The sequence below is a fragment of the Lutjanus erythropterus genome, chromosome 3, assembly GCF_056507025.1.
Source record: "Lutjanus erythropterus isolate fLutEry1 chromosome 3, fLutEry1.hap2, whole genome shotgun sequence".
In the NCBI taxonomy this organism is placed as follows: Eukaryota; Metazoa; Chordata; class Actinopteri; order Lutjaniformes; family Lutjanidae; genus Lutjanus; species Lutjanus erythropterus.
The window spans coordinates 37,719,882-37,735,124 of record NC_139319.1 but is presented as its reverse complement, the minus strand read 5'-3'; the positions used below and the strand labels follow the sequence as shown (position 1 = coordinate 37,735,124).

The following is a 15,243-nucleotide window of genomic DNA, read 5'->3' as shown; positions in this document are numbered from 1 at the left end:
GGCTGCTTTCTGTACTGCTCAGATATTATCAACACATCAGCTGTCGTGATGGAAACCCACTCTTACTTTTGTCCAACAATCCCTCTGTGAGGAAACACAACTCTGTTACTGAAACAAAGTTGTGATGTAAGGTAAAACGTAAAAAATAAAACAAAACAAAACAAAAGAATGCAATGATTTGCAAATACTTTTCCACCTATACCCAACTGAATACAGTACAAAGACAAGATATTTAATGTTCAAACTGACTAACTTTATTGTTCTTTGTAAATATACACTCATTTTGAATTTGATGCCTGCAAAAAAGTTTTTAAAAGTTGGGACAGGAACAACAAAAAACTGAGAGTTGTGGAACGCTAAAAAAAACCACCTGTTTGGAAGATTCAACAGATAAACAGGTAAACTGGTATCAGGTGACAGGATCATGATTGGGTATGAAAGGGGCGTCCTTGAATTGGTTCAGACGTTCATGATCAAGGTGAGATTCACCACTTTTTGAAAAACTGTGTGGGCAGAATTGCAGGAATTTAGGGATTTCACCATCTCAAATCAATAACATTATTAAAGGAGTTAGAGAAATTGGAGAAATCGCTGCACATTGGAGCCAACACTGACAGTCTGTGACCTTTGACCCCCTCAGGTACTATTGCATTAAAAACTGTATTAAAAACTCACATAACTGTATAAAGGATACTACATATGCTCAGGAACACTTCAGTAAACAGTTTGTCACTGCATCTACAAATGCAAGTTAAGACTTTACCATGTAAAGAGAAAGACATATATCAGCAACATTCAGAAACTCTGCAGACTTCTCTGAGCCTGAGCTCATCTGAGATGGACTGACACAAAGTGGAAAAGTGTGCTGTCCTCTGATGAGTCAACATTTCAGATTGTTTTCAGAAATCATGGATGTTGTGACCTCCAGGCTAAAGAGGAAAAGGACCATCCAGGGTCCCGTTTCCCAGAGCCTTCGTGGCACTACGTGCACTGTAAGTTGTGTCTTAAGGTCTCCTGGGCTGTTTCTCAACTCTGGGAAACAGCCTGAAAGCTTAAGGGAGACCTTAAGATACAACATGTTTTTATTTTTTCACAAAATGTCCTTATTGCAACATAACTTTTATTTTAGACATTTTTAATTTTCTAATTTCCATAAAATTTTTAAGACATTTAAATGTATTTTCATCATGTTTGTGTATCATTACTACAAATACTGATATAAAAAACAGGAATGTCACAACACAATAGATAATCTATGTTGCTTTTTATGATATATGGCTGATGGCTGCAGCGTCTCGTTCAATACTACACAAATATCACAAAACATGGAGAAATAGGGTCCAAGTTGAAAAATACTGATGTTACCCTTTGTTTCCCTTCAAACTGTCTCTGTCACAAGACAAAGTGTTTACAGCACCACCTAAAACTGTTGTGATAAACACATGCTGTACAAATGACATTTCTGCTAATTTTGCTACCTGGCAGCTAGCACGGTTTGCTATGTTAGCTCCGACTCCTAGCATTTAATATCCATGAATTCGACAGTGATATACATGTATTTTTAAAATGTAGTTCAAAATACAGAATTATTAAGGTGTTTGGTAAAGACACACAATAAATACTCCAGAAGGGAAGATGATCTTTAACTTGTTTTTCTTCATCTTGAGAGTCACCTCGTGTGGGTGGCCCAACATGTCAGCCTTGTCAAGTGTTAAGTGCCATGTAAGTTGCTAACTTCTGTTTCCACTGAAATTAGAATTGCTTTGCTTTTAAAATAAATAAATTAATTAATGAATCTATGAAATTTGCTCAGCGTCAAAGTAATGTAAGTGTGGGACAGTAATGATAATAATGATGATGATGATGACATCTTATTGTAATTTTCATCATCATCATCATCATCATCATTTTACATGTCTGAACACTGAGACCCATAAAATGTTTTATAAATATTTTTAGTGTTTATATTTATGGCAAGATGTTGGCAACAAAATATTCAAAAGTATAGCTATATTAAACGCCCGTTGCATCTGATAAAAACAAATGCATAAAATATGGAAGAATTATTTCAAGAAAAGCAGTGAATATGACAAATATGATGAATTATAAATGATGAAGAAAACTTCAGGGTGGAGGTAGACACCTGCACTGAGTAAAAAAGGCGGCGGATAGAGAGTACTGGTATTTGTACTGGTATCAGCCCTGTTCAGTGAGTCCAAGTGCACCGCCTATTGGACTCACTAGGACATAGCAGTGCTGTCCAGTGAAAACTGCTTATCTCTAAAATGTCATCTTCTCAGGATCCATGAAAAACAGTCCTGTTTTCATCTTTTTTTGTGGCAGTGCATTTTTCAGATGATCCAGTGATTTTGTAGACGGGTTCTTTGGCTTAAGAAACAGCAGAATTGTCTCAACTCATGAAGGAGCTCTCTTTAGAGCTTTAATGAATCCTTCCTCCTCCTCCTTCCTTCTTTTCCTCTTCTCCTCTAGTTCCTTCTGTGCTCTCTCGTACATTTCATTGGTGTAGTGTGTCCCTCCATTGGTCTTCACCATCTTCTCTATCCTTTCCAGAAGTTTTCTAACCTGGGTTCTGCTTTGTTTCTGGTCATTGTTGAGCGAGTGGTATCTTCCTCCACACTCTTTTATCAGCCTTTGTAGATGTCTGCTCTCTGCCACAAACTCTTCCACAGATTTACCTTTTGGCTGGTCAGCATGTGTGAACAGGACCATGGTGTATTTGTAGGAATCTGGACCAAAATGATCCTGGATCCACTTCACAGCCGCCTTCTCCTCTTCTGTGAATCTTGACTTCAGACTGATCACTAACAGAAAAGCATGGGGTCCAGGAACTGACTAGTAAATACACTTGTTAATTTTTATTTCCACCTCTTCTGGTGATTTGGTCGTGTCGAAGAGCCCCGGGCTGTCGATGACAACAATGTTCCTGTCGCCATCATGAACTTCTTCTCTGTGACAGCTTTCAGTCACAGACTCAGGCGACATTTCCTCCGTGAAGGCATTTTCACGCCCCAGGATGGTGTTTCCAGAAGCGCTCTTTCCTGCTCCAGTTTTTCCAACCAGAATGAGTCTCAGGTCTTTCTGATCTGTTGAACCTGCAGATGATTAATAAAACATTGGTGTCAGTTAATAAAATAGATGATTTCAGGAGGTTAATTTGTTTGTGGGTGATATGTGTGTTGCAAATACCTCTTTTATATTGGTTTTATATCACATCCTACACTGAATTGCTTTATATATGTATACTGTAATATGTTACATATTTATATTTACACTGTGAAATCATCCCATGCAATAATTTCCTTATGTTGTGAAACTATACTGTCTATACTTGTCTTGGATGCTACTTGCATTGAGCTGCTGTAATGAGTGATCAGTGCGTGGGGTCAATAAAGTTTACTTTATCTCTTGAAAATATTTTCAATCATGACAATTAACGGACATACCAGTTGCTTGCAATTCCAACCACCATGCATGTGTTTCTGGATAGGACGGGCTGCATAAACACTCTACTTAGACAGTCACTATAAAGCACACTCATGGCCCTTTGTTTCTGTGTGGTAGGTTTCAGGTGTTGTCGCTAAGCTAACTGTTAGCAGCTCAGAGAGGCTGGTGCCCCTTTTCTATAGATCTTCCTACTTGAAGGTGTTTCTTCAACTGAAGGTGAGATTAGCTTGAGTCTAGCAGCTGTAAAATGGCAAACAAACACTTCAATTCTAAAAAATATCTTCATGATAAAAGTCCTGTGTTATTTTGTTATCTAAAAGCTTTTATGATGAAGCAGCAACTTTTCCTCAGCAGTAATTTAACACAACTCCCATCCTGAAAATGAACATGAAACAGTAAAATAAAGCAGATACCTGAACATAAAAACAGCGAGTGAAACTAAATTTCAAACCACAGAGCTTCGGCCAGGATACTTTAAAAATCTATTCTGATATAGTTACTATTTACCTGTTTAAAAAATGTAGTCAGTCACATAATTTAAGTATCACGATATTAAAGCAATGTAACTTGATTACTTTCCATTACTTTTGGATTACATCTGTACAAAATATGGTGAAACTGTTTAGCCTAATATGCATATGCAATGCATTTTCACACCTGGGATCGGAGTCATTTTAGTGGTCTGGGAGCTCTAACTGTGGTTTTATTTTAATGTTTTCTATACTGTTGATATATATAATGCACATAGTTGACATATTTCTTTTATTTTTTCTTGTAGATATTTTGCATGTTAGAATACAGTAACTGAAGTGACGGTAGTTTGTTGTGGTTTATCTGCAGCTTTTTGCAGTTGCTGTAATTTCGACACCTTTTTTCTCCAACATACAACACGTTTGAAGATATTTGTTCACATGACAAAGGATGTCTTTAATATCACAAAAATGATTATAACTCACTTTTGACAGAAAATGAACCTGTAAGAGTTATCTATTATGATGAAGATGTGATGTCTTTTGATTTCAACTGTCATTACTTGAGTGTAAAATCAGAACTGATTAAACAAAGCCATGGGATTTAAACTGTGTTTTTCTTCATTTATCTAACCTGATTGTAACATTACCACTCCAGAATTTATCTTATATATCATTATTGGTGTGAACAGTCTGAATCAGAGGCTTTAACAACATCTGACACTCCAGTAGACTTGATCAGCCTTTTAATCGGTTATGACCAAAATTTGTGGTATTTTTGTTTAATTAAGCTTCAATAGTTAAATAGTTCAATAACAGAGTCATCATGCCCACAAGTGTGTTGACTCAGCAAGAAAAATATTAAACCACTACAGGAGAACAAATGCTTGAAAGGATGACTAAATTGGCCCAGAGACAATATAATACAGCAAATATTGAAGTCCATTTTGTTTTCAGTTGTCGCCTGTTGCTTGAATTTTGTGTTTTATTTTACATAAATAAAGACATTAAAAGTTAAAAAGAAGGAGGAGGAGATTTTTATTTAACTAATTTTATTTTTGACATTATATTTTGTGGGAATGAAGGTGGAAATGCTTTTGCTTTTGTACACAAGCGCCCCCAAATCAAGCAAACAGTTGCATTCAACAGAACGTTTCATTATAAATCACATTCAGGGGAGGGTAGATACACATTTCCTTGAATGGGCAGACCTCACACAAGGAGAGAAAAGTGTCAGAAAGTAGAGCAGGAGAAACATGGAGTCCTTTATACTCACACTATACTATCAAGAAAAACATGGCTGAAGGTCAGCGATGCTTCATACACTGACCGACATGTCAGATGTCCCTTTTGATTAACTGAGTTTCAGAGAGAGCAAAAGTTGCAGTGGAGATCCTGTCATCCTGTCCTTGTGTAAGTCCAGCTGGTGGCCTCCAGGTGGGGCTATTGGATTCACATCTGCCTCCTTCTGTTATCCCTGAGAGATATGCCATTTATTTATTTATTTATTTTTATTCATTTATTTGGATCCCCATTAGCCACTGCTAGGGCGGCAACTACACTTCCTTAAGTCCACACAAGTAAACATTACCTCATGATGTACTTTAAAAATGCAAGGAAAAGGGAGACAAAACAACAACAAAAAACTACAATAACCAAGTAACAACAAAATCAACACCAATGAAACTACCAATGACTACAATAACAGTAGCATCACGTTATATTATATCTAAAAACAGTAAGGCATTTCATACTGCTCATTGTGACAAGAGTACCACTAAATACAGCATATAGTGTAACTGAGATAATAAAGTGAGAAAGTTTCTGATGGCAAACTATTCCATGATTTCATTCCTCTGTACAGAACAGTATGCTGCCTTGCATTAGTTTTTGGGACAGGAAGTGAAAAACAACCTCTGATGCGTACCTTGTGTTAAAGTTATGGCCGTTACCATTATATGACAGCTGATTGTACATTCAGGATCTTAATCAGTAAAATATTTCTCTTTATCTAATGACCAGTGAATGGCCCTGGACTCTGTGGTTGAATTAGGACCGTGGATATGGTAACCAGTGCCAGCAGATTACAACATCTCCTCTCTTCCATCTCCAGCAATTTCGGGACAAATCATTAGTAGAGGCTCCACTTTTAAACTGCAGTTCAGATTTAATCTCATTTGTCATGGGGTGTCCACATCAAGTACCAGTCCCACCAGGAAGATGCAGTGTTTAAATTGCAACAGTTAACATAAATTCAACAAATCCTTGTGAATTCTTCATAACCAGACTTTGAGCAATTGAATCTGTCCCCTGCACAATCATACAAGTACAACTCAATGTTTTATTGATTTAAATTTCGTCATTAGTTTTGTCATTGTTATTTACATTTGTTAATGCTCTTTACACTTTTATAGTTTCTAATTCTGTGTTTTCTGTTTTGACTGTGTTTGAGCTCCAAAAATATTTTGCTTCTTTATTTATTCAGTGTTTATATGTACAGGGACAACTGTGTAGCATAAATCAATGCCACACACCATAGCATTTATAGCCTAAGCTAATTTGTAATGCCTGTCTCTAGCTGGGCCTTTAAGATACAAAAGACTCAGCAACAAATACACAAGGGATTATTGTTAGAATTTTTGCTAGTGTCTTAGAGAGAGAGAGAATTATACAGTTAACATTTTTTTCAAATGCTGCCTTGAAATCAAACATTTTCATCAACAAAAATCTGAAAAAAAGACCAGTGAAAATGTGGACAGACTGAAATATCTGATTTTAAAAGCCAATAATCCATTACACTGTAAAAAAAAAAAAAAAAAAAAAAAAAAAACAATGATCGAGACAACTCAAAATTTCAAGGCATTGAACTGCAATTCATTTGCATACCAAACAATGTAATGTTTTGTTTAACTTTTTAGCTAGCTTGTAAACAAAGTAACATTTTTGTTGTTGTTGTTGTTGTTGTTGGCTTTACTTTTTTGCTGACTAACAAACAATGTAATGTTTTGTTAACTTCTTAGTCTGTGAGTAAACAATATAACTTTTTTCTTTTTAGCTAACTAGCAAACAGTGTAACTTGTTGTACTTTTTAGCTAGCTAGCAAATAATATAATGTTTGCTAAGTTTTTAGCCTGGGAGTAAACAATATGACTTTTTTTTTTCTTTTAGCTAGTGAGGAGAGGAAGTAAAGTTACATCACATAAACTTGAATTTACTAAACTGAGATTAGTAATTTTGCACTTAATGAATTGACTTATTTTAAACCTTGTTTTGCTAAACTCTGATTAGGACTGTTCTTAGATTAAACTGATCTTTGTTGTTGCAACTCAGTGTATGAGCATATAATCTTTTAAACTTGCATTTGCGTGTGTTTGTGTGTGTGTGTGTGTGTGTGTGTGTGTGTGTGTGTGTGTGTGTGTGTGTGTGTGTGTGTGTGTGTGTGTGCTTGTTCTATCACTATCATATCATTTCTGTCATCGAATTGCGTGACAGGCCGCCTGCCTCCCTGCATCCTGATTATGCGTCTGCTCCAGTGAATTAGTTACTGATTGGACTGTTGACAAACACAACTTTCCATACACTCAGTGCAGACATACTCACATTCCCACCTCATGTTTGTCATAGAGAGTCAGGACAGGATGTGATGACAGCTGTGGCTGGATGCTGAGTTTTGGAGATATGGACCTTCTCTCCAATATAATGGGTCTAGTGCTAATCCACAGACCTTTTTGTGAGCAGTTTCATGAAAGAACTACTTTCTTTCTAAAGAAAAAAGTTCCAGTTGATTTTAAAGAGTTTAATTTTTTTTTTTTTTTCTTTGAGTGACACAGGACAAACGCCATTTAGTTTGATTGTGTTGGCAAGAAGGCAGAAATCTCTACGGCCAGTATCTCCAAAACTCAGTGGCTCAAACCAAAACAGTATTGATGGATAAATAGCACCACAGGTCAGAGGAAAGATATGTTGCCAGTTTTTTATTTTGGACTGAACTGTCCTTGTCCTGAGCAGCTGACTCAGACCCTCCAAACTCTGCTCACTGACCAACTTAAATGGCCTATAAATCCACCCACGGTGAGTCAATAACAAACCACAACGCCTTGTATCAGATTTGCAGAAATGGGGGCTTGCAATTGCAAGCAGCCTCGGCAGAACAATTTTTCCAGTCAAGGACAAGGCTGAGTGGGAAAAACAGCATCACGTTTCAGACGTCCATGTTTAGAAGCAAGCTTGTCAATCTGTGTGTGTGTGTGTGTGTGTGTGTGTGTGTGTGTGTGTGTGTGTGTGTGTGTACCTGTATGTGTATCAGAGAAACAGACAGTCAGACAGAACAATGGGGACATATGTGAATCCTCTCCACGTGCAAACTGAGGCAGGAGCATCTTTTCATAAGTGTTTGGCTGTGTGTGTGTGTGTGTGTGTGTGTGTGTGTGTGTGTGTGTGTGTGTGTGTGTGTGTGTGTGTGTTTGTGTGTGCGGTGTCGGCTATGAAGAACAAGACGACAAGTGTCTCTGCACGTGCAAATATGTCACTGGGGCTGCAAAGAGGTGAAAATGGTTGTACTTCCCTGCAATGTGAACCCCTCATCACGCGACAGCAGAATGGTGAAGTTCAGACTGCCTCTCTGTAAAAACAGAGCTGCAGAGCCTATACCTGGTACTGATACAATGTTTTTGTGTTTGCTCATTAATCTCACTCCATTGTTGTGTGTGATCTGAATCCCCAGGTCCATTTCCCATTTGTCTTTTAGTCCTGTTGCATTTGAATATGCGCATGGTTGGAATTTGGTGGCCATCTCTCAAATCCCCAAAAGACGTCAATGTGTCCACTTGCTGTCCTTTCTACTCCTTTCTGTGCCCACACTCTAAAGGAGAGCTTTCTTAAGGCTGTAAAAGTAAAGTGCCATTGAGTGAGACAGGTGTCCTTGAGGAGACGGAGATTGGTTGTCTCATATCTTTATGAATATCCTCCCACATCTTCACTGAGTGGATTAGACAGGAGTTAGCTGTGAATGTCTTTATATATTTGGTTGTGCAACAGTAAGGGATGTAGGACATGTCTTCTATCTTTATGCTTTTTAATCTGGGTCCACATGAGACTGTTTGCCCTGTTAAACCAGTAACATAGGGGTCTAATCTGAGTCTGGTAGACCTCACGCTTCCTTTTCAAAAGGCAGCGCTAATGTGATTCTATCGCAACACATAAAATTAACAGGAAGCTGTGGTTATCTGCCTTGTTCATTTGTGATGTTTTGGTGTAACTGTGTTTTATTGTAATATAGGTATCACTCCCTCCAGGAAATAGACAACACCGTAGTTCTTCTGTTACTGATGGATTTATTCATCTGAACTCCACTTCTGTCAACATCATGGTCATCAATCCACCGTTGAACTGTTTAAATACATGACAGTGTGCAAAATAAACACATTCAAGTTGCACACAAATTGACAACAAATATGCACAATAAACATAACACAGAAATAAACATACCTCGCTGGCTGCACACAACCAAAGAGGGAATGAGTCTGCTTGAACAAAATATCTCCAAAAAAAAGGTGGGCGATGTAATGTCTCTTTTAAACTTTTAGGCAGAGCTTAATGCCTTTCTTCTGCTGCACATGTTGACTTGGAGGAGAGGTGTAACAACTTAAAGTGTCCCCCGTGCAATGTGGCACTGACCATGGTTCCTATGTGGTGTAACTTACCAAACGAATCAATATTCATAAAATTAAATCATGTAAAAATATACATATAAACAAAACACATAAAATAATGACATAAATAATATTTATGGCAGTTAAAATAGGGATTGTGGTCAGGGAGGGGACCTGCTGTGGACACTTATCAGAACATGTAACTGCACCTTTGTCTGATGAGGACTCGGGGGGTGAACTACAAAGTTGCTGGGTGCTGTTCTTATGCTCGTTACAGCTGCCAGTGATGAGAAAGTTAACTGGGCTGCAGGGAGAGACTATCATGGCTCTGTGTTGGGGGTTGGGTTGAGTTTAAGTTTAAATAAATCCATAAGGAAACAGACTTTGACACAACACCAGGAACAAAAACACGAGCTCTCCTCTCAGGCCTGTTAAGTTCATGACACAGGTTAGCATCATAACTAATGAGAAGTTAGCTTTTTAGCAGCAGGCATGGCGGTTTTTGGAGGATGAATTCTCCTACTTCCTCGCTCATTTTGCCGCCGCCATGTCAAAATAAAGGCTAATGAGCAGGCCAGATAAAACTAACAGAGTGCACTCAGTAGAGTGCAGATCCCTGCCAGACAACAGGTGGTGAAGCACCTACTGCAATGTCACCACAACTGCCAGATGCAGCCCATGGAGATTTGCAAAGTTCTGTCAACATTAACATAACACCCACATATGTTGACCTTAACTGAAACAAGATTTCAAACATTTAGGCTGATTGGCCCGGTAGTATTAGAAATTAGCTCTGTACAAGATGCAGGTTCATTGATCACACACACACACACACACACACACATGGAAGTGATTGCATAACAATTTTAATCTAAACTAGGGTTTAGAATTGTTTCATTATAAGCATATCAAGATTTTTTGCACACGCATACAGCTGGTACCCTCTTTTTTTTGCCCCTGTCCCTCAGACACCCTGAGTCCACAACTGCTTCCACCCCATGCATTATTAAGAGCAGTCAAAATAGTAGGTTTCACATGTGGTCCTCGAATCTCTCTCTGCCCAAATTGTTCAGAGGCTTTCAGACATAATGACTCACATATTCACAGCACACATCTTCACAATGCTGCCCAATTAGTACTGTCTGAGTAAAGAAACAAGTCTCACGTTTTCTTTTTTGAAAAAAAAATACACATGGGACCTGGGCAGTGACATGGAGTGATTATCAAATGCACTGCATAAAGAAGAAGTATGAGAGTTAGCACTTTTCTCACTACTTTTAGGTGACAGCATGGGAAGGGTGTTATTAGTCCATTTATCACTGCACATGAAGAAGCAGTGTCATTTTATTTTGCTTGTTGGGGCACACAAAGGAAAGAAGTGCTCATAGGTAGTGATCATGTGAGCTCTGTTGTAAATGTAAAGTCTGAGTGCTCTGATGTCCGCTGCACAAATACTTTTTTAATATGAACTCAAAGGCAGTGCCCATGGAAACGCATCGACAGTACCTTCAGAAAGAGGAGCAGCGACCTTCACTGAGGGCAGCACACAGCAGAAACATCCAGTTTATTCACAAAGAGATGGATGTGTGCGTTTTTGTTATTAACATCAAGGAAGAAGTATTTATATACAAATACCACATTACTGCGCTTATGTACACTTTTCAGGTGTCTGTACTTCAATTGAGTATGTATTTTTCTGACAACTTTTTACCTTTATTCCCACATTTTAAGACAAGTATCTGTACTTTGTACTAATTACATTTTCAAAACAGGGTTTTTAAAACTACTACAAGGAATTTTAAGATTGTGTTGATTTTGAAGGCCCCTATGGATAAAAGTGTTTCAACCACCATAACCACAAATGTGTAACATCAAAAATAAAATTATCTACAGAAAAATCTCTACCTGCTTCTTTTTAACTGGGTAACAAACTACTCACTTTGCTAATGTGGGTCATGTTGAGTCATCAGTATTAAACTGAGACTGTTTCATGACCAGTTAAAACTCCTTGTAGTAGCTTTAATTTTAATGCATTTAAGGGGAATTATTGACTATTATTTTGTGTCATTGTGTGCCACCTTCCCACCTTCGAGACTGATTTCAATCTAGAAGGATTGGACAATAATTCATGATTTCTCGGTGTATCCATCAGTGCAGGGCACAATAGGCATAACAAAACGTAACAAGATGAAACCGACCTAAAAGACATAACAAGAAAGAGATGAAAAGAAGACTTGACAGAAGAGGAAGCGCCTCGAGAGAATATGTCAGCTGCCGATGAGAAGCCTGTGAGCACTGCAAGACTGGCTTTTATACCCAGAAGCACACGCCAAAAGATTTTGGCAGTCCTGTAGGAGATGAGAAAATTTATAACAGAAGAAAAAAATCTTAAAGCTAAGAAAGAGTTTGTAACTGTTACAAACAGTTTCAGTTTATTAGTCATGCCTCTATATGACCTACATAAGCAAATGAAACCATGCACATCATATCATATGTTAGCCAGTTAAAAAGAAAGGTTCTAAAAAAGGTTCTAAAATCAACAAAATATTAAAGTTCCTCACAGCAGCTTTAATTAGACCTAAAGTGTGTTCTTGTGTTGATCATAATGTTTTAATTCCTGTGTTAGGTTCTGTCACCAACACTGAAAACTCATTTGCACACTGGAGCAACATTAAGGCTCATTATTTTCATTATATTTAAAATTAGAATGGTTTAAGTTTAATAGTCTTTGAGTTATATTAATATGATGGGAGGGTCAGTCAGACTTGCACAGACACAGGGAGATTCTTTTTAATTTTATACTTTGAGTACATTTCAACGCCTGTTACTTTAGTAAGTAAGTTGAATCATTACCTCTACTTTTTACTTTTAATTTAGCCACTCCTGTTAACCTGGTAACAGTTATTATGACGATTATTATGATGATTTAAAAAATTAATTTCTCACACAATATTTCATGTAGTTTGGTGAATGGAGCTACATCATGTCTTTGTGCAGCTGTGCTTCACTTTGGGAGATGAGATGTAAGCAGACCTACACCCTGCCACACTTCCATTCTCTTTGCCTGCGACAGAGGCTTCTTCAGCTTCACAATAAAATAAAGAAGAAGCTGACAATCATCATGGGCATGAAAGTCAAATAATCTGTGCAGACTCACAGTTGATGTGCTTGGAGCCAGAGCCCACAGAGTGACAGGAATATCCGAGGAGTCATTTATAGAGTGGTGTAGGATGGGGAGGTCAACTGGAAACCCTGGCCTTACTTTAAGCTGGTGGTTGAGGATGTGTGGGATTCAGGCTGTGGACCTCTGGCAATCACGACTCCATGCATAACACACAGGAAGATTAAAACAGAGTGGGCAAGAGAGAGTTGCTATCTAATAGATTTCTGAATATAAGTTATGCAATAGTCATACACTAATCAAATGATGAAGTTACTGAGTCAACATCCTCCCACTTTCTCCTGCACAGTTGGTTGAATGTGTACAGACACACAGAGACACAGATAGATAGATAGATAGATAGATAGATAGATAGATAGATAGATAGATAGATAGATAAAAGAAATCACACGTTTCCTGCCCAGCCTTTTGTAATAATAAACAACCATTTATGCTAAATTAAAAATATTTTATTTTGAAAACATCATCTCATGTCCATATTTATCCATAACTATACAACGATAATGCGTCATATTTACAATAATATCGTGGTTTTATTCGCTCTGTAACATTTCGTCTCATCGTGTATGTGTCTTTCACTGAATCTGACATTTCTCCAGAGCTTTGCTGGACTTTCTCGCCGCATGTAGCCCAACGACTTGCCGGAGATCCGTGCTGAAACTCGGCCGACGTGCCAGTGGATGCAGGGCGCCGCAGGGATCATCGCGCCCCGGGGTCTGGCTCCCCCTGCCCGGCGCACGGCCCGTCCGCATTGCCTGGTACGAACGGAGGGAGACTTTGCGGTGCTGAGACGGGCCGGTTTCCATCGGGAGTCCGCCTCGCTTTGCCAAAGTCTCGAAGACTTTGTCCAGATTCGTGCTGTCCTTTGCGGACGTTTCAAAGTAGGCACAGTCATCACCGAGGACTCGGAGCACCTCTGCCCTCGATATTCCTCTCCCAGACTCGTGGAGATCCACCTTGTTGGCGCAGACCACCAGGGGAACCTGCGGCTGTGCGCACTGCTCTGGCACAGAGGATTTAGTGAGCTTGGATTTAGCAGCCAGTATCTCCGTTCGGAGGGCGCAGACCTCCTCGAAAGAGCTCCGGTCATCCAGACTGAATACTAGAAGAAAAATGTCTCCTGCAAAAATATTAAAATGGGAAAGAAAGAAATTATTTTCCGGTTTTAAGCCTATCCATGCACCATTTAAGAGAGAGAAATAAACATTTACGCATGCACCCATCATCTGCACTGATTCTTCTGTGATGAACAAATAAAAACTGATAAGCAGTTGCGAGTTTTGCAGGACAGAGATTAGGACTGAGTCAATACGCACCAGTGAGGATGGACAGCCGCCGCTTGGCTGGGAAATCCCGCTCCCGGGACGCGTCCAGGATATCGATTTGGTAGGTCTCCCCGCGGATACGGAACAGTTTCCTGAGGAAATCCTCGGAGGTGGGGTTGTACTCTTCCACAAATCCGTCCCGAAGGTATCTTCTTAGGATGGAGGTCTTGCCGACCCGTGGCGCACCAAGAACCACGATGCGTTTACAGTTCTGTGGTTTGGTGGAGTAGAGAGGGTCTCGTCGGTGCTCTTGACCGATGGGCCGCTGTCGGGTTTGACCGTGGAGAACCAGAGCTGCCAGCTGATCCAGTGGGGATCTCTTGCAGGGATGGCTGGCAGTGGACAGTGGTCTTATGGCTGCCCCTGAGCGCGTCTTCTTTTCCTGTTTCCACTGAGACGTGGCTACTTTAAGTAACCCTAAGCCCACTTTGAGTCCTGATGAACTCAGGTGCTGCGATGCGTTTTTGTAAGCCAGTAAGACCTTGGAGGAGCCGGCACACTGCCCGTCCATGTTACCATGAAACTGGGGGGCATCCACTGAGGAGCAGCTGAGCTGATGCGGAGCAGGGACGGAGGTGAGCTGTGCGCCGGCGGAGATGCTGCCCATTTCCATCGTTGCGGGATGGCTCTGGCCCGTGGCTCCGCGCAGAACAAAGTGGGCAGAAAGTGTGATGTGACGTTTTATACGCCTGACCGGGCTTGTCTTTGGCTGATGTCAGCTGTCTTTATATAGGCTATCCCCAACCCCGTGGTTCATGCGCGTCATGCTGATTGACAGACTGACAGTAAGGTTTGTTGTGTTCCTCAGGAGAACACTGTGTTTTAACAAGCTTAATGTCGGCTATACAACAGAGACCTTATTTTCGGTCTACTTACCCATGACATGTGTTCTGAAACTTACGGGCTACTTCTTGCTCTTGTCCTTTTTGTTATTATTATTTATTATTATTATTATTATTATTATTATTATTATTATTATTACAGTACTAAACCCACTGCATTTTTTAAAATTTCCTCTTGTATATATTATAACATATACATATATATATATATATATACATAAATACACATATATACACTTCTTTTCTTTTCTTTTCTTTTCTTTTCTTTTCTTTTCTTTTATTTTTAATACAATAAGCTCGCATCTGATG

The 15,243-nt window shown here is 39.2% G+C and overlaps 1 protein-coding gene and 1 pseudogene across 1 annotated transcript; both read right to left on the bottom strand.

The window, feature by feature from the left end:
• Positions 1–2,415: 2,415 nt before the first annotated feature.
• LOC146330508 (GTPase IMAP family member 7-like) lies at positions 2,416–4,138 on the bottom strand (annotated as a pseudogene).
• Positions 4,139–13,241: 9,103 nt separating this feature from the next.
• On the bottom strand, positions 13,242–14,764 carry rasd2b (RASD family member 2b). Its single transcript, XM_084714138.1, has 2 exons — positions 14,084–14,764; positions 13,242–13,887 (listed from the first exon to the last, which is right to left on the bottom strand). Exons 1-2 carry the CDS (start codon positions 14,703–14,705, stop codon positions 13,343–13,345), a joined length of 1,167 nt encoding a protein of 388 aa, XP_084570264.1. The 5' UTR covers positions 14,706–14,764; the 3' UTR covers positions 13,242–13,342.
• Between the last annotated feature and the right edge of the window lie 479 nt (positions 14,765–15,243).